This window comes from Ciconia boyciana, chromosome 5 (genome assembly GCF_034638445.1).
Source record: "Ciconia boyciana chromosome 5, ASM3463844v1, whole genome shotgun sequence".
Classification (NCBI taxonomy): Eukaryota; Metazoa; Chordata; class Aves; order Ciconiiformes; family Ciconiidae; genus Ciconia; species Ciconia boyciana.
Window position 1 is genome coordinate 79930522 of NC_132938.1, and position 24778 is coordinate 79955299.

Consider the following 24778-nt stretch of genomic DNA (forward strand, 5'->3'; position numbering starts at 1 on the left):
GGTCACAATATATAAACTTTTATATTTATACTAATAACCCATCTTACCAATCAATCCCCCTGTGGTAGTTATTTCTATTAAAGAACTGTACCTCCTCAAAGGTTTTTGGGCTGGGGGAGTTACTAATGATGGAAGGATGCATGATCAGGAACAAATACAAGGCTGTGGTACCTGCAAATAGGACAAAAGTCCAAGATTAAAAAAAAATACACATACACAAATTTTTTTGGGGGTCATACCTGCAGATGGACTAAACCAGCTTTATTCCATTTCACTTCAGTGAGGGGATGCTGATTTATGTCACCTAAGAATCTGTGCTTTCTGTGCTTTTAAATTGAAGACATTTAAAGAACTGTAAATAGTAAACACAGAAACCAGAGTGCCAATGCTGAAATCTGCTTTTCACACTTTAAATAACTTTGTTTTAAAAGTAATTATTGGTTTCTACGAGACTGTCACAAAAAGTAATTTAAAAATCTTGCACTCAGTAGCTATTGGGGATTGGTGAAGATGAAAGGAAGCACATATGCAATTTTCTGATTACAGAGAAGAAAATTAACCATTAAGTTAATTTATAAATTACTGCAACCTTGCAATTAAAACTGCCCATTAGGAACTTCTTGACTTGAAATAAATGCCATGAAAGAACACATTTCTATAAACAAGACACTTGCAGGACAGACAAGAACTTGCAGTTACGAATATACACCATTTGAAAAAATGGCTGTCCTTTCCTCCTTCCGCTTTGACAAGATCTTGTCTATCTTGTTGATATCTTTATCAAAGTGTCACTCATCTTGACATAAAGCCAAAAAAATCCGACACACACCCGAACCCTGCATTTTCAATATGTGTACTGTCTGTTGTTGTAACTTACATTATTAAACTATATTTGGATGATATCTGAAAATAAAAAAGTTCTATTAGATAATCAAGATCTCTATGCAGCAGTCTGAGTAAAAAGTGATTAATCAGTATAATTATTTGAACTTACACATAGCCTATCTTGTTGAAATACAATAAAATCTCACCAGTTTTCTGGGGTCCTACAACCAAGAATTTTGGTAATCGATCACAGGTTTTTTCTTTAGACCAGATATCTCTGTGTCGTTTGTCATCACAGGGATTCTAGAACAGAGAAGAACAACTAAGAATATCATTGGTAATCACACCTGATAAGGTTCTCAAATTGTGTTTATATAAATTATCAATTTTTCACCAATGTACAAATATTCTTACCAGAAAATATTATTTTCCCTTATGACAGAAACCCATGTTATGTATTAAAGAACTATTTCAGTGATTCAGAAAGGTATTTGCAATGTAACCAGACCAGAAACTGCATCTCTTAAGTGGTTTTTTTTTTTTTTGATGAGACAAGTATGTTGAAGAAATGCAGTTCTCATTCTAACTTATTCCTACATATATATAGTTGCCCCAGCTACCCAACAGACCCTGGGACAAGATCATTTCTCCTATGAAATGTCAGTATGTTCAGCGGAATTATGCCAAAGACAAATTTGATCCCACATACTTAAGATGTGGGACTCATTCAAAATCAATTCATCAATGGCATACAAATTAGGAAGACTTAAAATTGCTAATGAGTTATCTAATTACTGACTTTTTCTTTTACATTACTGTAACAGCTACCACCCTACACATGCTGCAGTTTTTAAACTAAAATAGTAAATTAATTATAATTTAAGGATTTCCATTCACAAATACATACTCTGATGCTCCAGTTCAAATCAGTACATAATATTGAATCCTGTTTTTTCATGTGCTGCTTTACAACTGAAGCGGTTTAAATTTGTTTTAGAAATGCTACTTGCAAACAGTGTTTGACATTGTTGTTTGCCAGTACTGCACTGAGATAAAGGGAATTACCAGTCTTCTAGGCTCAGAAAAATGTAACTGTATTCAGATTCACGTGCATTATAGACAAAAGACACCACATTCAGTATATGTTAGTCACTGTTACTTACAAATTTATTTTCTAAGTAATTCTAATTTTTCAAGTCATTTGGCTACAGAGTAATTTCCATTTTTAAAATTCATTCTTTCCTAACATTATGCAAAATTCTTGACATTTTTTCCCCCTAGTTCAATGTTTTATTCAATAACAGCATGAATTTCAAGATGGATATTTAAGTCCGAATTTGCAATCTCATACTCAGATTCTAAGTTGGCAATTCAACATCCAATGCTAGAAAACATTTGAGTACGCAAGCTTGCTTAAATATGTTTTTATGTTTGATTTAGTAGAGCTTGCTCCTTAGAATATTTCTACCAAGTCACCTCAAAAGGATGATATTTGGGATACATATTGTCATTGTAGGGACACATGTACCTATAGCACTCAGATGTTCCACTGAATTGGCTGAACTGTCACCGAGCGCATGCAAAGAGAACATGACAGCGTTCACCGCTCGGTGCAGTAGCTTCTCTTTAAGGACTGTGCTCTTAGTGCTGGGTCATGGGCTGAAGACGTGTCAACTGCAAGGTCAGTGCAGGCTTCAGCCTTAGCAGGTCTTCACATTCCTGATATTTTCAATTTGCTCACTTATGAGAGCGGGATAATCAAGCAGCAGAGTTGATAACATCAATGTATTAAGTGCTGGTAAACTTGCTTGGGCAGTTCTCAGCCTTTTGTGAATAACTTTCTGATCTATCTAATCTATTTTGACTTGGCTAGTCAGTTTTAGCATTAAGGTAGCCATGGTCTTAATACTCTTTTCTCTTTTTGGATGCCCTCTTCTCACACAAAGAAAAATTCATTTCTTTAATGGCCAATTGCTAAAATACGCATATACATCTCTCTGTCAAATGCTTCATACCTGTTATTTCCAAAAGGAGAAGAGAAATAACACGACATGCCTTTCCTGCACTTCCTACATTTCTAAAAGCAAGTAAAGTCACAAATAAAATGAAGTAAAGATAATTTTAATTATACATCTTAATACATATTAATTTCACAACCTTTCTATAGAGATTTAAGCGACAGGGAAAACAATCATGTACACTGAAGCTCCAGTAAGCTGTTCTATGGAACCAACGAGTAAATTTAAAAATGTTACTGCTTTTCTCTACAAGAAACTGAAACAAAGAACTGAACAAAAAACATCATCAAGACGATTTTTTTTCTGATCTCTTCATCAGCAAGCCTGCCTACCTGCCAGAGAGGGTCCTTTTGCTCAGGGAATAGTTCAAAATACTTGTGAGCCAGCTGAACCGGAGGAAGAGTTTGCAGTTTCAGGTTTGTCCAGGTATGAACAAAGTTGGCCAGATTCACAAAAGTGTATAACCCCAGGCGGTCGTTTCCGTAATTAGACAAATGTGTCATGAAGATGCTAATCTTTAGAAAACAAGATAAAGAAAGCAGACGTTGACTCTTTGTATCACTAGATGGCAGTGTACCCACAGATAATACAAATTTAATTTGCATTTTGCTCTTATTTAGAGCTGCAAGACTTTGATCACATTCGCGTAGATTTTACTATCCTCGCTCTTCGTTGAATTACATCCTCCTTCTCAAGTCAACTCAACGCAATTAATGAAGAAAATTGTGGAATAGGTACTATGAGCTCTGTGTGAACTAGGATATGCAATCCTACCCTGGGGTTGTACGATATTTACATAATCTTCATGTAAATTTACTTAATGGAGGACACAGCAAAAACAATACCCACAGTTTTACTTCAAGTGGAATACATATGCAGTATTAAAAATGTGAATTCTGTTTTTGTGGAAGAGTAAAGAAGTCAGAGACCAAGAGGACAGCTGACCTCTATTGCTGTGATTTAAATCTTGTTGCTCCAGCTGTAAGTTTTATAGGATAAGTAGCTCACCTCTTCCGCAAAGCTATTCTGCAAGCACTGGGCAGACAGTGGAATCACATGCAGAAAGAAACAAAAAACCCTGAAACCTGGTTGAGTACTTTCAAATAATTGTGCATAAAATACTCCCAAATAATAATAAAAAAGAGCTCAATACCCATCAGTTGTCAGGCTGCTTGTATTTTGCTCTTCCACCACCTTACTGTGAAATTGCTACTCAGATAAATCCTCCCCGCGACATCCCTCGGTCCAAATGCACTCTCACACTCCCAGTGGAAGCAATGCTTGCCGTGAAGGTTTTTCGCAGGAAGGGCATGTTTGGATGCACGTAAACTGTGCTGATGAGTGGAGCAGGAATATACAGACTGCAAGGATGGTCTCTCAGGGACTGAGGAAGGGCTGAAGACCGAAACCTCTGTTTTGCAAAATGATCCATTTTCAAAGTAATTTTTCACTGATGAAACAGTCTGTTCTTACACTAAAATCTGCAAACCCTTGCCTCTCTAGCAGTGATTTTTTTTTGAAGTTTTTTTTAAAATAGGAGAACTCTCCCAAGATAAATTCTCCAGATTAATTTCCATTCAAAAATTAGAAACATGACTCTCTTTATAAATAAATCTGCTAATGCCATGAATGGGCAATTTCTATTTAAAGTAAAACTTGATGTAAGCCACTTTAAAAAGAAAAAGGCTTATCATGACCATAATTCTGAAATTAGTTCAGGAACTGAAGTTAATCTTTTGTGAAGGAATTCCAGCCTTCAATTTAAAAAAGTAAAAAGAAAAGAATGAGAAACTGGGATTTACAGCTGTATTCTTTTGTTTCAGAGTATTTAAAACACTGGCTTCCTTTGATATAAAATGTTCAAAGCTATTGAACTTCTGGTTTTGAACACCTAAGGGTAACACTACAGACTACTTGCAGTGAATGGACACAGAAAACGTGTTTTATTAATAGTGTCATTTGGTGACACCTTTTGGCTTATATAGTAAGCTGAGGGCTTCAGTTTGTCCTACTCAAGTAAAATTAGAAGATATACACTGCTCAGTCATTAGGATACAATCTTTCTTTTCAGATAGGACTGAGATTGAAAAAAAAACCCAACCCTCCCCTTTAGGCAACCAATAACAAGCATTTTGCCAAATGTACAACCTTTTCAAGTTTCCTTTTTTATTTTGGTTCTCAAAGCAGGAACAGACCAGCCATAGGACTATGTTGTTCTCAACAAAGATACAATCAGAGGCTTTCCGTAAAAAAAGGTTAACTTGTTTTCTTGACAGCCTCTTTCTTTCCTACACGTGGGTTGATCTCTGACATTTATGTCAGTTCACCTCCTGGCAACTCCTTACCTGCCAACAACTACAGCACTGCCCTGGAAGAAAAAGCAAGAGAACTTGAAAAGATTGCTAGTTTGGGGAAAATATGTATTATTCTTTCCCTGAAGGGAATATCACTGTAATTTTACAAATGTCAGAATGGAGGCTGAAAAATTGATCAGACATATCATCATAAATAATTTCTAGCATATGAAACTGTTTCAATGAAGGGCAAAAATATATCCGAGACCTTAGTTCCCATTTTACAGGGGTTTTTTTTATGTCAAATACTTTATGGTTAATTATTTACAACAAAAAGAAAGATGATCAAATGCTGGTTTAAAACATAAATGACTAAATCTTGTAAAGAAGTCCATACCTAGTGTAACCAAATACATGATCTAATATACAACTCCACATTGTAGAAAAGGTCTCCTTTACTTCTATATGGCATCAAAAATATTACAGATCAGCTGAGACTATATCCCAGGAAAATCTGAACAAAAGTTTTTCCCCTCCTGTTGATACTGTGCAAACAAATTCCTAGTAAAATCACTACCACTACCTGTCTAAAATTAGCAAACTACAATCCTGTGCTTCATAGAACAATGAAATATTGCTGATCCAGGGCCTAATTCACCTGAACTGACCTGAGAACTACTTACTCTTGCTTTCAGCTGCAAAAGATCTTTACAGGCTAAGCTAGCAGCCTGTGTAACTAACAGGAGCGTGATGCTGCAATGGCCGCATTTACATTTCTCTGGGAATGATCCTGTCCCGCTTTGCACACCAGGGATCCCTGCAAGAGGTGGCTTACAGGACGTGATGCCAACCTGCCAGCCGCTCTCTCCTACTCTAGGGGCATTCCTGCGAGTTTGTTGGCAACAGCTACGCAGCCACGGCACTGGGAGAGATGTATAGGCTGATCCTCCAGGTTCCCTGGCTACAAGGAGAAAATGATATCCAAGTACCATTTTGAGGGATTTCACCTTGGTGCTGGCCCAGCTACAAGGGGTGGTGTGTTGTTACCCATCTCCCTGCTTTCCTACCCAGCCGTGCAGAAGGACCAAAACTCGTATCATTACCCTTCCATTTGCAGGTGTGCAGTTTCAAAAACATGATTATTACTTTTTGCCTTCCATATTGAGTTATGATGCTGTCGTGGTTTAACCCCAGCCGGCAACTAAGCCCCACACAGCTGCTCGCTCACTCTTCCCTGGTGGGGTGGGGGAGAGAATGAGAAGAGTAAAAGTGAGAAAACTCGTGGGTTGAGGTAAAGACAGTTTCATAGGGAAAGCAAAAGCCGCGCACACAAGCAAAGCAAAGCAAGGAATTCATTCACTGCTTCCCATGGGCAGGCAGGTGTTCAGCCATCTCCAGGAAAGCAGGGCTTCATGACGCGTAACGGTTACTCGGGAAGACAAACGCCATCACTCCGAATGTCCCCCCCTTCCTCCTTCTTCCCCAGCTTTATATACTGATCATGATGACATATGGTATGGAATAGCGCTTTGGCCAGTTTGGATCAACTATCTTGGCTGTGCCCTCTCCCAGCTTCCCGTGCGCCTGGCAGAGCATGGGGAGCTGAAAAGTCCTTGACTAGTGCAAACATTACTTAGCAACAACTAAAACATCCCTGTGTTATCAACACTGCTTCCAGCACAAATCCAAAACATAGCCCCATACCAGCCACTATAAAGAAAATTAACTCTATCCCAGCCAAAATCAGCACAGATGCTTTGTTTTGCTCTATCATACCACAATCTGTTTCATTCAAACAAGTTCTAACTAATGAGAATGATTACTCTTTCTGTGCCAACTAATAGTTAGCACGCTATGCTATTAAAGATTTATTCTCTTGAAACCACAGATCAGGAGATATAAAAGGAATCCTTTGTGGGCATCTCAGAAGACTAGATCTAGTAAATAACACTGTTTGTTCAATAATCGTGCACCTCTGGGAAATGCTGTAAAATATAAATAGAGCTTCATATATTTCTTTATTCCTTCTTCAAAAGGGAAGCAGCTGTGAATGGATTTATATTTACTCTAACTAGCATTTTAGCCTCTCTTTCAGTTAAAAGGAGCTTATTTGATTTTATTATTTCCAGCCCTCTTCTAAAATATAATTTCTTTCAGGGCATCTCAGCATTTTCTTTATCTCAGTTTGAGAAGGATCACCCTTTTTAGCTGTTCCTCATAAACAAACTATCATCTTGGTTGCACTTCAATGCACACTCTCCACAGGATTTAATATCTTTCATGAGGGAACTGAAATGGAATGCAGACCATTTTTAAAATGATGGTTTGGGACTAAATCTGGCCTCTGGGCAGCAGCTCCTTTCTGGCTCCCACCCATCTTTGGATCAGAGTAGCAAAGGTGCTCTACTCTGCCTTCTCACAGCGCCTTACAGACAGCTGTATGACCTGCTCCTTTCAGCTTCTCCTCAGCATCTCTGCACTCCTTATTCCCCAGAATGAAAGGGCAGAGGGCTATTTCTTTTTGCTCTCCTTCCCAATTCCTGATTTTATTTGGGATTCTGACTGTTACTGCAGAGATGTAGGGAAATGAGGACAAGCACTCAGGAGAAACAGCTTTTATCTTTTGAATGCTCATTCTGTGCTGCATATTTCCTTACTACAACAATATTTCCCAATTAGAGGCAATAGCTTCTAGGTCAACGAATTAGAGTTGAGACCGAGATTGAGTTGCTGCTATTAAATCACGTGTATCAGGAGAAGATGAACCAGCACGATCTAATTTATGTATCAAGAACAGAGAAAACAATAGATGCTTGACAAACAATTTGCACAAAATGAAAAAAAAGCCACAAGTTACCCAGCTTCTAGCAATGGATGTTATTTTAGCAGGCTGGATATTTTAAAAAACATTGATGACTACAAAATCAACAGTATTACGATACTGCACCTATTCAAATTATACAATAAGGACACTACTAACTAAGCTTCTACAGTCTTGGTAGCAGTTGTTGTTTTCCTGACAAAAACAGAGGCACCTGCCTCCCAAAGGAATAACATTTCCCTTCCATTCCCAAGTGTGAGAAGCCCCTCTTACAGCTGCTGGCTTGTGCCATGTTTGCGTTCCTGGTTTCTTCCCCCTGGAGTCAAGGGATCTCTATTTTTGGAAAGACAGGGACGAGAAGAACCATTCAAGGATAGTGGGAAAGACTTTTTTTTTTATTTACTACCAAGCTCCCTGTGAAGGTCTGGAAGGGTGAATTATGAAGCTTTGTATGTTGGGGACAGAAATGATTTATGGTGAGCAAGACTAGCTGCTCTGATGGAAAGCAGCAGAGTGGATATCTTTGTGCTGGCCAACCTGCAAATATTCTCACTCCCTTCCATATATCCTGATAAGCAAAATGTACCTTGCTTCATATTCAAACTCCATTTTACACAACATTTTGCAGATTAATAGGTTGCACTTACATCTCACTATTATTCTTCTTCATACTCCTTTTCTGTTTATACCTCCCTAACGGTGTACCACATCAGGAGGACTTTTCGATTTGATTTCAGTTACAGTAATAACGCAGGAAAGAAAAGAAGCGGCAATGTCTACAGCAGAGTAAAACAAATTAAGCACAAAAGCCTCTAGAACAGTAGTCCACTAAGCCAGTGGTCTCCCAACTTTTTTGATCGTGCACACCTATCAGGAAAACAATTTTGAGCATGCATCCCCAATGTATGTATATTTATTTATGAATTATATACTCCTAATACTGAAGCTCCAATATTTTGTTCCCACACCCAAATGGATCATCTTGCACACCCCCTGGGGTGCACGTACCCCACTTTGGAGACCACTGCACTAAGCTGTCAGGATCGGACTGTAACCCAAGAGCAGAGAGAAGACTCCCTGTTCAGAGGTGAGCTGTACCCTCTTTGGCAAGCATCACGGAAGTGGAGGGAGGACTCACGCTTGTAGTGACAGTGACGATGTTAAACAGATGTATTATTATTTTGGCATTTTAAATTTGGAACTAGAAGAGTTGGTATAAGAAAAAATTGGTAATAACCATTTCTTACGGACTGGGCACATCTGTCTTTTTTTTAACCATATATAAATCTATTGCAGGCAATCCAACTTGAATAAATTCATACCATTAAACCAGCCATCAAGGTACTTTTGTCACAGGCACTGTGTCACCCTCCAATCTGTGCAACAACATTAAAAGGCAGCATTGAGGCCTCCCAACTCAATGAAATTAAGCACAACACTTTAAAATGAAGTTAAATTATGATTGACAATTAATTATGTGATCTCTGCTAGGCACTAGAAGCAGATGCATTACCAATTTAGTATATTGCTGATATTTTAGCTACTGAACAAATGTTTACAGGCCACAAGAGTATGTCTAACTCTCAGAACAGCTATATTCCAATTAATTTGGCATTGTGCACACTCTGTTTGCAGTTCTGATATTGTCTCCATGTTACTCAGAAGAGTTTTGTTTCAGGTATTCAGAGACTCAGCAACAGCTGGGTTTGCTCCATTGGACTAACAAAGTGATAGAATAATGAATTAGATTGCAGTCTATGCTTGCATATATATTTTTAATAGTTGAAGGATATTCCTTTTAGACCTGTATGCTACCAGAAAAGCTGTGTTCAGTTCCACCACACAGAGATTCCAGCTTGCAATTCCCTTTTGTTCTGAGGCTGTCCTGCTGGTTTCACAGCTGCCATGGATCTGTCCACTTGCAAAGACAGCAAGCCAACTAGCTGAATTTGATTTACATAGCAGTGTCTCCACTATAAATATAATGGAGCCAGGGAAGATTTATAAGATCAAACAAAATTACATATTTGGTGTAGTTCTGAATTATTAATCTGACAGTCAGGAAACCTGAGTTTATTTTCGACTGTTGCACAAACTTTTTTTGCTTTTCTCTGTAAACTGCTCATTACCCTTGTGACTCAATTTCCCAGTTGGCAGTACTGTCCAAAAGACTTGCTCCACTAATAGCTGTAAACCTATTAAAGCTGTACAGGACTTTCCATTTGAGAATTTTGAAGATGGGCAAAGTTTTCTTATTGCCCACAATTTCAATGCATTTATTGTACACTGTTACAAGGAATCACCTCTAATTAGATAGCTAATCCCCTCTGTTCCACAGTCTTTTCATGCTGCCTGTTCATTTAGGGTTTTTTATATTTTGTCTATTCCATCCACAAAATATCAGACCGGCTTTTATGGGTGGGTTTTGAAGAACATATAGGAAGACAAGGTATACTTGTGTTTTGCAGTCAACCAAAATGCTAGGCAAAACTGACTTCCCCCCCACCCCAATTCATGGTAAGTCCCCAAACTATTGTTGGCGTTCCCATGAGTTCCTAAAATGGGCGTGAGAGGACAGGGAAGAGATGAAACTGTTGCCTCTCTCTCTCACCCGTGAAGCGGGCCAAGCCTGCCAAACTGAACCAGCCCACTGGCAAGCCCAGGCTATGCTCCCAATGGCCCTACCGAGGGATGCCGACGATGAACCCCACACATTGGAGCTCAGAGAGGTACCTGCACATCGGTGTGCTTCTCAACACATTTGTCATCTTTTCCTGCCTCTCACACTCAGTACGATTAAATATGAGGTTGTGCAAAGAGGTACAGACAGAAAGGGAAGATTTGAGCCTGAATGCCTTTGGTTTTGTATTTTTCTCTGTAGTCCCAAAGCCTGACTATTCATCTTGCTCAGGGTCACATTAAGATACAGTAGGTTCTGCTGATGCTCATATAAATCCTCTCATTTTCAGTGCTAAAGGAGATAATTTCTCCCTTACTGCAAGTCAATTAGCTTAATAACAGCTCTACTCACTGTAACTTGGGAGAGGTAAAAATTAGAGGAAAATAATACTTAGACCTGAATGCATACAAAGATTACAATTATTTTAAGATCAATCAGACACAGGGCCTAAACCATTAACAGTCTTTCCTCTTGATCAGTACTGCTGTAAACCATACAGAGAACACACAGCTGGCTACATATTAGTTTCATTGTTAGCCTGTCAACCATTTGAAGGCTTTCACCAAATTCCTCTCCACAGGGCATTTTCCTTTTTCTTTAGATCTGTAGACACATAGTACTTTGTAAGGACATGCATGTAAGTGCATGTAATGCAATTACTGTATTCTGTTCTGTTTGTTTTTCTCGGGGGCAGAAAAGATATAGAAGATTTTCATGAATCGTTGTTTTCCCTTAAACATTAATCTTGTAGGATAGCAAAGCTCCCGATCTGTATCTTCCATAGTTCACAGGATATTTTAGGACTGGGTTATGTGTGCCTTCTACAAAGTTAAACTGAGACACCTTAACTTTTACTGATGCTACTGGAAAAGGAGAAGCATACAATATTGTTTTAGACCATATCTCTCGTCAAAGTTGCAGTCATATTAAGAAAAATTTGGTTTACTAGATTACTTGGACTTTAGAATCAAAATATACCTTCCACATCATCATTTGAAAACTAAACCAAACAGATTAACAAACTGGAATAAACTTTAGGAATAAAATCTAAAGAACGGGTAGAAAGCAGATGAGATATACTCCATTTCATATTGTTGATCTGCTTCATGAATTTTATTTTTATTATTGAAACTTTGCAGTCAGAAAAACAGTAAACTTTTCCATATTAAAAAAAAAATGAATACAACTAGTAGGTCTGTCCTGTGTTTGGCCTGTTTATCTAGTGTAGCATGCTGTCTACAGAAGCAGATGGCATCAGAGATATGCATGACAAAAGTACAGGATACTCTCCAGCTGGGAGATGTGTGAAAAACAATCCTCTGTGAAAGTCTTCCCTGCTTTCAAGGGTTACATAAAGCATGGAAGTTTATATGGAATCCATGTCTTACCAACTACTACAGGCATGAGTATCCAATCAAATTTAATTCTGTATTTCAAATCTTGACAAGTTCTTGATGTCAAAAACACTACCTTGGAGGAAGATCCTGATACAATTCTCATTAAAATTCTCATCCTCATTTAATTGGCTATCCTCTGGTTTTCTGTTTCAAGACAGGTAACAGGAGCTCATTGTCTAGGTTATTCATGCAATTTCATAGTTGTTTCTCTTGTTTATCTCTTTTCAAATATAATCAATCTTGATAATTTTGATTTCTCTTCAGATTGGAGTCTTTCTCAGTCCTTCATAGTCCTCTTCAGTCAACTGCTTCCAGTTTGCACATCAGATTGAGTCTGCAGAGTGTTCTGGATGAACTTGTACCATGGATTTCCATAACTTCTTTATACAACTCTCTGCATTATTTTCAACTCTATTCCTTCCACACTGTGTCAATGCCTTAAAGAATAAGGAACATGGATATACCTACATATTATCCCATTAATAAGAATGACAATGGGAAGGAAATGGGAAAAATCCCACTGAATTCGCTGTGCAAAATGTGCAGATCCACATGTTAAGATTATTGATTTGTGTACATTCCGCAGAATCCAAATATACAAACTCACAGATAGGAACCTTTCTTCTGTTACTGGAATATAACATGCTGTTCGCAATAATGCCTTTTTAAATTGGCTTAACTATAAGCAAGTTATTTCACAGAACAGTGAACTAATTTTCCTATTGTCTGTGTAGCACAGAGTAAGCTAACGCACCATTTGCATCAACTTAGGTTGCTGGCCATGCAGCCTCAAGGAGAACAAAAGCTGTTCAACATGTTTGCCTCTTATTCTGTAGCTTCCATCAGGCTGGTGGGACAGGTGAATGAATTTCAAGTGTTCATCTGACAATAGCTGCTCTAATAGCTCATCTCTAATAGCTGCTCTCATGGGAGAACATGCACATCATTAGAGAAAATGCTGCAATATGCAGTGCTGTCCTTAGCAGAATCCTGTTCCAGTCACAATTTTTACTTTTCCTGGAAAGATGAAGGGTGTATAGCTTTTATGTTTATGTATTATCGTAACATGTATAGCTGTTCACCAAGACAGTCAGATTTGTATGTTCTGGTTAATGACTGAACAGTATTTGAGCAGTACTGTTATATATCAAACAAATAAAACAAATAATTTTGCAATAGATAGCCTTAGTTGCTCAGTTAATCAAGTTTTGGTACTTAAATCCATTGCAACACGTGTGCAAGCTATAAGAAGCTCATTTGTAACTTAGGTCTCTGAAAACTATTACATCAATGCTTTTTGAACTGTTCTGGTCTCAGTTGTTCCTTAGCTTATGTTATTGTACATGTTCCTCATCAACTACCTACAGAAACAATGGCTATGGCACAGGCAGGTAACTGGTACAGACCTGTTCTCATAAAGAAGCAATATGTGTGTTCTTAGTTGCAGATGAGGAAAAATATACAGTAGCAGACAGAAAGAAATATTCAAATAGTTTTTATAAAGGCATGTTCAGTTCAGCTATGTTTAGTTTGGCTTGGTTCTTAGGTCTAATTATTTTCAGAGCGGTTCAGAAGTAAAGTCTTGTCAGTATTGATAGAGATTTACTAGCAAACCTGAGAAGAAATGATACAGTTGATGGCAGCGTCTATACCTACCCTCATCATTATATACAGCTCCAAATCTAATTGCTCACTTCCTCCATCATTTACCAGACATATTCAGGAGACTGGTACAATTTCATCATAAGAGACGTTTAACAGAAATTTGTTTTATTAATCCAAGAACTTCACTGAATATTGCAGACAGATAGATGAATCTGAAGTCACTGAAGATTCTAACAAGTTTATCAGGAAAAATACTTGCTAAAATGTTTTAAAGTCAGTACAGTGCTAGGGAAAACAGTAACAATGCAAAATAATGAAACAAAGACAGAGAGCTGTCTGACTGGATAAGATACTCATCACTAAAGACTTCTACAATGCATGTTTTCCTTGTGGCTTTGCTACAGAATTCCCTGGCTAAATTAGTGCAAGTCACACAACCTCCCTCTAAGTCAATTATTCAACCGAAAACGTGGGGAAAATAATGCCAGTATACTAATAATACAGGGTTGCTCAAGGCTTCTCTTTTTTTTTTTTCCTTTTTCTTTCTTCTTTTTTTTCCTGTAAAACATTTTGTGCAAGATTGTGATACGGTACGAACTTGCCTAAGGGCCGCTGAAGTCAGCAAGATCTTTAACAGAAGACAGACACACAAAATATTATTGGAAAAGTAGATAGCGTGTTATATTACTACTTCGGCTCTTTTTCAGCTTGGTGGCACTTCAGCATTCTAGATGCCTTGTGAACACAATGGGCATAGCTGTCAAGATCACTTTACAGCCACCATCAGATCGCAATCGAACCAGCAGTGTGGGGATATAAATGCATACCACACAAATACAGCTTGCCAACCACAAGAGGAGCTACTCCAACAAACCAACTCTTAGTTCCCATATAAAATATAACTAGCAGAGATCATTTGCAGAGCAGGATTTCCTGATGCTTTTCTTACCTGCAGGACTTCTGATTGTTCAATGCCCTGGGAACACGGCAATAATGCTGGTTCTCATGTCAAAAGCTTACAGATGCACATATGGTCCTGTGTTTTTTTGTGGTTTATTCTGCAGATTGTGGTTGATATAGCATACTACAAGGAAGCAGAGTCTCTCTGGTGAATAGCTAACATTACACAGCCAAACCGCAAAGAAATTTTGGGCTTTATTCTTAGGGGCACTTATTCAGCGTAGGGTACTCAGTTTCTAAAGCCTCAGCCTAATAACTTACACCTCAGAAACTATATTCACTTCAGATCAGTTATCCAAATTAAACAAAGGTCTTCATTACGTTTCCTGGTTAAGATTTACATTCCATTTACACCCACATTTTCCATTTCTGGAAACTAAATATTTATGTACTCATTGTGGAGAATATTATTTGGCTGATACTGTAATGATTCCTAGGTAATGTTTCTTCTTCGTATTTTTACATCAGTGAAAAATAACGTTTAGAAAATGCCTCATAACGGAATTTTTGCATCCTCTGAAGAGCTGCATGTTTCACATTAAGAAATCCCAGCAATTTTAATGAAAACACAGGAAAGCTTATGAAATCCAAAATACCACTTCATAATTAGACAAATTCCTAAAGCTACTTAGTTTTCATTTTAATGCCTAATCTTTGCCCAACTCTGAATTGCAAATTATGGTATAAATACATGTAATACTTAAAAAACGCAAAGATGCAAACCCTAATCTTTAAATTGATTACATGCCAGGCTAATGCTTAGAACTTTAGAAACTGTTTATAAGCAGATATTTAAAACCAGACGCATCATCTTTTCAAAGGCACTCCTTAAAAGGATTGCAACAATTTGTCTTGGGCAAATTTTGCCCTAATATTCATTTACAGTTGTATTTAGGAAACAGTATTTAACTTCTATTGTTTTAGCCTGTACTGTATTGGGGATATCCTATTTCTCAGAACTAGGTGATCATATAGACTACATTGCAATGCATAAATTGAAGATCTAATTGTAATATATAAAAAGACATTACTGTACTTACATTCAAGGATGTTAGGCAGGCATGATCAAACTTCTATGATTAATACCAATAATCATGATTGTTTCACTGCTTATCTTGTCTTCCCCTCCATTCTCTTCTTTTAATTTGAAAGGCTTATGCCTCTAGCAACCATATTAAATTTTGCTGTTCCGCTACTGTTGTAAGATGGTAAAATAGTTTTTGGCTAAGCTGTGGCTGTGTTTCAAGATGGAATACAGTTTGTCCTGACTCAAAATGTTGTTACTATACATCTTCCTCTAAGTCTCATTTGTTAAGCTAGTAACTCTTAGTTAAAATATATTGCCAGAAGCATTGCTATGGTACCAATACCCTCCATCCAAGGAATTTTCCAGGTCTCACCTCTGTTAACATGCTGTGCCTGAAATGATATATATCAGTGAAGTTAGGACTGGGACTACTGCCGTCCTCTAGAAGGGAGACCACATGTGTACTGAGGAAGTGAAGTTTATATTTCCTAATTCTGCTATGTGAACATGAAAAAGGAGAACAAAACACAGTAACTGCTCTCAAAGAACTAAAGCTATAGCCTGAAAGAATTTGAGGCTTGAAAAATAGACCTGCATATAAATTGCTGAAGTAGCTGAAAGAAGCTTTTTTCCTTTGGACTTCCATTAAATTATGGAAGATTAAAAAAGGGCACAAAAATATTTAGGCTATTATTCCAAAGGATTTGAGTGGAAGTATGTTTTGTTCCCTTTGGTGTTCTGAAAAAATGAGTCCTAGTGATTATATTTGTATAAAACAGGTAAATTTTATTTACATGTTTCATTTGGACTTCAGATCAAAGACTCACCTAAAAGCTTGTCTAAAAGGTCAGTTTTGATGCAACTGACCTAATCCCATGCCATTTTGAAGTACAATACTGTTCTCTTCTGTCACTATTCTGTGGTTTCATAGCCTTGTTTATTGTTTATTCTTCCATTAAAGACAAATGAAAAGTTAAGCAGATGTATTACCTACGTGGTTCATTTACTTGGATCTTTTCTTTGAAGCTATTATGAATCAGCAACTGAAAATTCTCTAAACAGATTTAAGCGCAAGCACTCCTTGCTTGAAACTTTCCCAAACCAATGAGTGTTCCCAACATTTCTGATTATGAATTTGGCAGAGCAGGAAAATGGACTTCACCTGAGGTACTTGTCTCAGTAATACCAGTTCTTAACGCTTGAATTATTTTAAAAATTAAATCTCAGGGTTCTTATTTCATGCAAAAGTAAAGATGAACAAGAAAGGTTGCTACTACTGCATTACTAACAAAACAGTTGTCAAAAAAAGTAGAGATTATCTTTGTACAGCTAACAGAACATACATAATATTAGATCTTAAATTAATTAACTGAAAAAGCAGAAGAGCTCACTGTGACTAATCACTACTGTTTGGGAGACCCAGCTGATTGGCCTTGAAGCATTCAGTAACCTCTCCTTTAACTAATTTTTAAAAAACATTTCAAAATTACACTGTACTTACTGGATTGAGAACCACTGTGAAGAACAACTCTCCTCCTTGAATACTTTTGTCTAGTTCCTTTGGGCCTCCAGGATACTCTTTATAGAAAATTGTGTGGGTGAATAAGCCACAAGTTTGCCTAGGAAGCACCTGAATTTAAAAAATAAATTAAAAAAAAAAGATTCAAGAGAAATTCACAAAACAAAAATGCTTATACTCTTAATGAGATAATAAATGCCAGAAAAATAACACATAACTGATAATGTTCCTTTGTGATAACTCCTGGGTAGATCTGGCATCACAACTTTGCCAGAAGTCAATAATAATCTAGTTGAATTAATACATTGGCAGATCAATAAATAGCGCTTACTGACAGAAACAACATTTTTATTATCAGTGAAATCATAATGTCTAAAAATTCATCACATTTTGTTTGAATTTGAAGATTGATCTCAATCAATAACTTACAATTCAGCAACCTCCTCAAACTAATTTTGTCCGTAACACCTGATCCTAACACTAAGTATTTGAAGACTGGTCATCAAAGATTTCTAAAATAATTTGAAACATAATCTAAAATATTATCAGTCTATATTGTATTAATCAGTTCCACTCTTTATTTGAAAGATGACTTTGTTGTAAATTTAAACTGGAATTTGAAAGTCAGTTTTTGGGGGCGGGCTTAGGCATCACCACCAATAATAATTCTACCCTGACACATGGCGAATTTTGCCGATAACGCTCACATTATAAGAAAGATTTGCTTCTCATTCAATGGTGCTAGTTTTGTAAGACCAGTTGCAGTAAAAAGTAGCATAAGCAAAAGCATGTATTTTTAAAAACATGCAAAGAACAAGTCTTTTGAATAGGAAGAACTAATAAATGCAGTTAGGTTTTTCCAGTAGAACTTCAAAGTATTTTCTATCAACTTCAGAAAATAATTTGCTGGAGAGTATTTCAATTATTTCTATTTTTTATGGCAAATGAACACCTGAGTATTGATGTTCACGTATAATTCTTAAACTGGGATTGTTCTCAAACATTTTAGTCCAATTTAGAACATTTATCATATGATACCTTAAACTTTTAAAGCATAAACTTTTAAAGCATCCCTTACTTGACATAGACTGTGGTTTTGTAGATACTCTTTATTTGTTGTCATTTCATTTCTTAACATCTTTGTTTGTAATGTACAGGATACTGTGACCACAGATTGTAACTTCTGTGTTGTCAGAAAATGTATGGAATTTGTGTGTTTGCTATAAACTCGCATATACTTTTTAAAAACCTGTGGATTCACTGATGAAATATGAGAACAATTCTTCACAGAGGCAGGGAATGAAGCTGTACTGGATGGGAAATGCTCTGGCAAATCTTACACAACAATTTCATTACTGAATGTATTCATCACTATAAGCCTGCAAATGTAAAATATTAATGCGTTTGCCCTGGAGGACTGAAAGCTTGAGGCTCCCAGAACAGGTGGTTTTATATGACTGTTCTTGGAAATAGATTTTCGGCCCCAGTGTCCTTGTGTTAAATCTCATTATGTGTCTTCAAATGACATGTTTTTACAAAAATTTATGAAAGATTTTTGGAGATTCTGAGAGTCAATCAGTCTTCCTCAAATGCTTCATGTCCCTCTAGCATATCCACAAACCCATTATTTTACATGCAGCTATTGCTTTGAGGAGAACAAACTGTAGCTCAGATCTGTATGGTGTCATTTTTTTTCCTGGATGTCTGGAGATCATTTTAGTTTGCTTCATCCAAAAATAGATCAAGACCTTTAAATATTATTATTTTTCTTAGAAAAGGTATCCATGGTAACTTCAGGACAATACCAAAATTCTGTTATAAGCTAAGCAGCGGTCTTGCGCTAAGGCACTTGGCCCTCCAAAACTGCTTGTTGCAGCCAGAGGTATAGCACAGTACACACACTAGGATCTTGCCCATTCACCGCCCTCCTCCATGCTCCAAAAGACAGTTACTTGAGAACATACCATCAAGTATTTTGGAAAGTTGTTTTGAAACACTTCTCAGATAATAATGACAGTACGTGAATAGGAATAGCCTATGCCCCAGTGACCAGATGGTAGTAGCGTGACGCCTTCCATGTCAGTTTTGTATAGCCCCTTTTAGCAAATACTGCTGTCAGTGAACAACACTGTGAATTATGTAATACAGAAAAACTGTGTGACTTCACTTGGGGCTGCCTCAACAGAGCAGTTTCATAGCCTGGAGCGAGGTGTGTGTGGGGGTGCGTGTGTCTTCTTTCCCTCCAACCTTCTGAGCATTTGCCTTGATCGCCTAGGCCCAAAGCCTAGCTGTGGGGGTAAGCCACAGTGCAAAACACAGTTCACATTTCTGTATGGCAGGAAGCAAAACAAGGGCAACTGTGCACCGTTCAAATGGAAGAAAAAAAATATTTATGCACCAAGATCCAGATTCTCAGATGGCATAAACTGGCAAAACTCTTTTGCAGTTAATGGTACTGTGCAAATTTAAAACCTGCTAAAAATCTAACCCATAATATTCTGTTAAAAGATGCAAAGTTGACTTTTTTCCTCGAGATCTCTGAACCAGTATTAGCAGTAGGACTAGAAGAGTTAACAGCCTGTTAACCGTTAACAGCAGGGTGCCTGGAGGCCACCTTCATCAGCAGTAACATCATCAGCAACAGACTGCTTTTAATTAACAAGATACTGTCAAATATATCTTGCTACTTATGCACAGCAATATGTGCTTCTCACAATGTGAACTTTCAGGATACTGTGCTTTTCCACTTAAAAATAAATTGTTCATAAAATGGTAGAGTGGTTGTAGTATGAACATCATAAATACAACTCACCATGATATTTTTGTGGATGAAGCCTCGTCTATACCTTGCAGGCTTCAGATGTGGGTATTCCTCTGTGCTGGTAACTCTGATATTCCAGACCTTTTTCCAGGCATCATAAAGTTGAACATGTACTGGATAGACTCCAGAATGGTGTGGAGCCACTGCATAGCCCAAATCAGTCGGAATACCATGTTCCTAAAACATAACAGAACAATGACTGTTTTCAAAAATTTAAGAAACTCGATGTTTTGGCATTTCTCAAATCCTTTGTTTGTGAGAGATCAAGAACAGGTCTGAAATGCAAATAATGGTGATATCAAAATACACTGATATGTAAGGGAGATAGAAGGCAGCATGGTGAAGATGAAACGGAGGATTTTAATACAAAAGCCTTTTTAATGAATATTTTTATGAGTATGTAGGGAAGAGTGATATAGAAGTATTTTACGTTGACTTCTTCAATCTACATTAAACAGAAAGCTGCACTCTTTCAAGTTCTTCCAAGGAATTTGCTCACAAACTAAGAATTCAGAGAGAAAATTACTGGCACATATGCAACACAACAGGTAGCAGTTGGCAGTTACAATAACAAAAGTGTGATTCCCACTACATGTCCCTACACAATTACTTGGATTGTTAGCTGAATTTCAGAGTGTTGCTGCATTTCCCCTCCAGTCCACTCGAAACATAAAACCATATCCAAAACCAGCTTAATCATTTTAGTGTCATTTTAAAAAAGGAGAAAAGATAACCACTTGTAAAATTTTGAGGATAACAGGCAGATGTTGTAGACTAACCCTTTTTGTCGCACATCATCTATTTTTGCAGACTCCTGTCATTTATCTTGTTTACATACTGACCTTGCTGGTATTACCTTCTCTTGACATTCCATATATTTTCTTTTCAGTTTCTGGTTTCCAACATACTCTAATGAATTTTGACACCTTTTCTCCTTTCTTTCAGGTTACTTTTCAAAGAAACAGTACATAGCAGATATTTCTGTGATAGCCTGATTAGCAGAATACACTGTCCATAAGGTGTTGTTGTGTTGCGATGATTTAGGAAAACTGCCTTTGCACAACCTTTGAATTCTGTTTTAAGAGCTTTTTATATTGTTTCTATTTGTATGGTCATCTTCACCATATTTTCTAATCATACTTTGTGTGTAAAGGTAAGAGTTGGTTGATACTTGGGTCTCTTCCTTTGAATAAACTAGTTACTAAGGAATATGAAAAACTCTGTAAGTCTTATCTCAAAGAAAAATGGGTGCGTGACCTTAGTAAAATCATCTTTCTTCATCTTTTCTGGAGGAGGACTGGCCTAATGCAGGAAAGCTAATGTGCTGAACTTAAAAATCTTAGTCAGGATTCAATATGAGACATATCTGTTATACTTTAAATATGACAACTTTACTAACAGCTCAAAACAAAGCAAACTCACAAAAAGCAGCATTTGCTTCTGCTCTGGAAGAACATGAGAAATAAGACTTTAAAGATGTGAAGCCTGCAACGGAAGAAAGCTATTTTTTCCTCATTAAAGGGCTACTTTGAACCTAGTGTAATGGCGTGTGTAACAGACAGGTATGGTTTAATCACAGTTGAAAACCGTAATTTTTCTATATTTAAAAAACTGGTGAAATTATTATTTCCCTTTAGCAATTTATGGCACACATAATGGGGCATAAGATTTTACCACCTTGAGGCTGGTGCAGCTTTTGGAATTCTTGTAAGGCCGTACCGCTCCTGGGTAAGATCCAAACACCCCATCGGCCACCCCGCTGCACCCAGCGTCACCTGCTGGTTTACAGCTGGGGTGCACTGTGTGTAATCTGCCAAAGTAGGAATGAGTAAGATCTGGCCTATTGGTTTTACTGCATGGAGAGATAAAGAATGGATACACCATCAGTTACACAGCTTTACACTACTTAATTCTATCGCAGATATTTCAATTCCACTTCCTTTTATCTTTTCTACCTCCCTTAAGCATGTATAAACATCAGAAAGAAAAATCTTTACAGAACATGTAAGAAATTGCATCCTCTAATGTCCCATTTAATCTCCATTCAGCTATAAACAAAAGTCTGATTTTTAAGGATTTTTCCCCTCAAGTTTTACAATATGCAGTAATAAATATGTAATTAAAATCTTTCATTCTAATTATGAGCCTATCATCTTCAATGTATCAGTGTCTCCATTATTTCTTAGTGACTGTAATTCCCAAGTTGAGCATTTCACACACAATATACACATTCAGTTTGATACTGCATGAGGCATCAGCAATTTCAGCCTCTTTCAAAAAAGCACAATACTTATCTTTGTTATTAATTTAAATGCTTTAAGCAAATGAAACATAACACGTAGCTTCATGTCTATACATAGCTTCAGACATGAAAAACATTTAATATAAGGTATCTGTAAATATTAAGAGCATTGAAAGTAATGAAGAAAACAGAAACTGATTAAGTTACCTATAACAGGGTTGAATATGAGTTATTGTAATAACACACTTTAATGGTTACATACTGTAGACTAATCTCAGAGGATGTTTTAGGTCACACCAGAACTACAAGAACTAATTTAATTTCCAGTGGAGCTTGCAACAGTACACAGAATCATAGAAAAAAGGGAATTTTGGATAGAGGATTTTTAAACTTTCATGGTTCTAACTTCTACTGAAACGCTTTATTTAAAGGAAACAGTAAAATTGAGCTGGCCTGTACTCAGTACAACTACAGTTTACAGTAAACTTGGTAAAATCTTTGGCTGAAAGAAAGCATACACCTTACTTAAAAGCAAAGTTTTCAAATACAAATTTTAATTGCTTGATATTCTAGGTCTATACTTTCCTCCTACACTCACTGCACAGGACCATAAGTGCACTCTTTTTTTGTTCTGGTATTTCAAATCCTCCTGCTCTTTCAAGGAACAAAGTCATTACCTGCCAGCTAAAGAGCCACCAGCGTATTTTGAAACGTGAGAAGTAAAATTAGACTGTTGGAAGAGTAGATGTATTTCAGCAATTAAGTTATGTTTGCTGAGATATTCTGATATAACACTTCTTTATGTCTTTACATTGGACCATTTCTTCAGACAAATAATATGTACTTTGTACAGCAGTTTGGTTTGGTTTTATTGTATGAAATTAACTGTAGAGAAAAGGTAAGTCTGTTTCTCTAGTATCCTCAGACCTAAAGATCTGTTTTTATTTTTTCTTATATTCTCACTGAAACCTTTTTTTTCAGAACTTTGCTGTGAATAAATAATTAGTAAAAGCAATGCTTTTCAAAACAAGTTTTTATAAAGCTGATCCAAAGGGAATATGTAAGATGTTATTAGGTATCACTGCAGAAAAGCATATTTGAAAATGTGGTATACTTCATTAATCCTAACATGCAGTGTTTTCATAAAGTCATTTGACACGTTTTGATGGAGTATTTATTCTTTCAGAAAATTGGATTTTTTTCTAATCTAAACAATGGGTTATTTGGACAAAATTTTATATAGGAAAATATTGAAACAGAAGAATTTTTATCTATATTGACTTTCCAAGATAGGAACATATTAATTCTTCATTCTGAAAGAATTTTTCCATTCAAAATTTTTCATAAAGTAATATCAAAAAATCAAACTTTAATTGAGAAGGAAATACAAACTGTAGAGAAACAGAATTTTCATAGCACAAAATAGAGTGATTGCAAAAAGCACTTTATCAAAGCTTTTGTTTTTTCCCCAATTTATTGAGATTAAAACAAATTCTACAAGGACTGATTTTCTGATGGTTTCTGGTTTATGAATACCTAAATTCAATATAAAATGCAAAAATATAACTCACTAAGGCAAATTTTTTATTGAGGATCATCTGCTCCACCAGTGATGACTCATTGTGGAAGAGATGAGGCTGCATGTGACTCCACATATGGGGAAACCACCAAAACTCATCCACAGACCTCAACAACAGGTCATCACCTTCATCTTCCTCCTCAGTGCCTGCAAAAAAAAAAAACCAAAACACCAAACTACCTCTGAAGTAAAGTCTCTACTTTTATTATATTCTAACAAATATTTCAAAATATAAGAAAGAAATTAGCATAATAAAATGTGACCATTTGAAGTACTGAGGATTTTAAATGTTTCCAAGTACATAGTCTTTTTCCTGAAGTAATTATAGCCAAGTAAAAGACTAAGAGCCCCATTTTCACGGCATCTCGAATGCGTGGTACAACACTGTCCTCACATGCATGTGCTATATCAGTAACATGAGTAGCTAAGGGACAGAATCGGAGAAATTGTATACAAGACAGTTTAATACGGAGTATAAATGAAAATGTTGACAACCCTTTTCTGGTATTCCTTATCCAAACTAAAGTCACTCCCCAATCAAACTTCCTTTCATTACCTATGATATGTGGAAGTATTTTTTCCAGCAGCCTTTTCAAAACATCATGCATAATCAATTATTTTCTCTTCCCCGCTAATTCTTACCTTTCTGATCATGGCCTATTCAGGAGTCCCCAGAAACCTGCATCTCTGAAGAGACTTAACGGGTGGCTGGAGCTCACCAAGATATTTCTCAGGCCCCAGGCCTGTCTTTTCAGGTGCTCTCCTGCCTGTTCCTAAGGATGTGGGGCGGGGAACAGGCCCTGCGGCCATTTCTAATGAAGAGGAATCGCTCGGGCGGCAGCGTACGGCCCTGCTGTCCTCCCACACCTCTCGTGCTGCAGCTACAGCAGTAAGTAAGCCAGTGGTGGGGCCTGTCCTCTCACCCTGAGCCGGCTGGCCGCTTTGACGTAAATCCTCTCAGCCTGCGAGAGAAGCATCCGCGCTCCCACT

At 37.0% G+C, this 24778-nt stretch overlaps 1 protein-coding gene across 3 annotated transcripts in view; it reads right to left on the reverse strand.

Moving 5' to 3' along the window:
• LOC140651718 (bifunctional heparan sulfate N-deacetylase/N-sulfotransferase 3-like) overlaps positions 1 to 24778 on the reverse strand; it is a 77920-nt gene that overhangs the window by 18399 nt on the left and 34743 nt on the right. For all 3 annotated transcript variants that reach the window (XM_072861542.1, XM_072861541.1, XM_072861543.1), the window contains exons 4-9: positions 23781 to 23935; positions 19959 to 20144; positions 17129 to 17257; positions 3176 to 3358; positions 1032 to 1128; positions 48 to 171 (exon numbers count right to left, since the gene is read on the reverse strand). In XM_072861542.1, coding sequence (XP_072717643.1) covers positions 48 to 171; positions 1032 to 1128; positions 3176 to 3358; positions 17129 to 17257; positions 19959 to 20144; positions 23781 to 23935 — 874 coding nt within the window. The remainder of the gene's footprint in view (positions 1 to 47; positions 172 to 1031; positions 1129 to 3175; positions 3359 to 17128; positions 17258 to 19958; positions 20145 to 23780; positions 23936 to 24778) is intronic.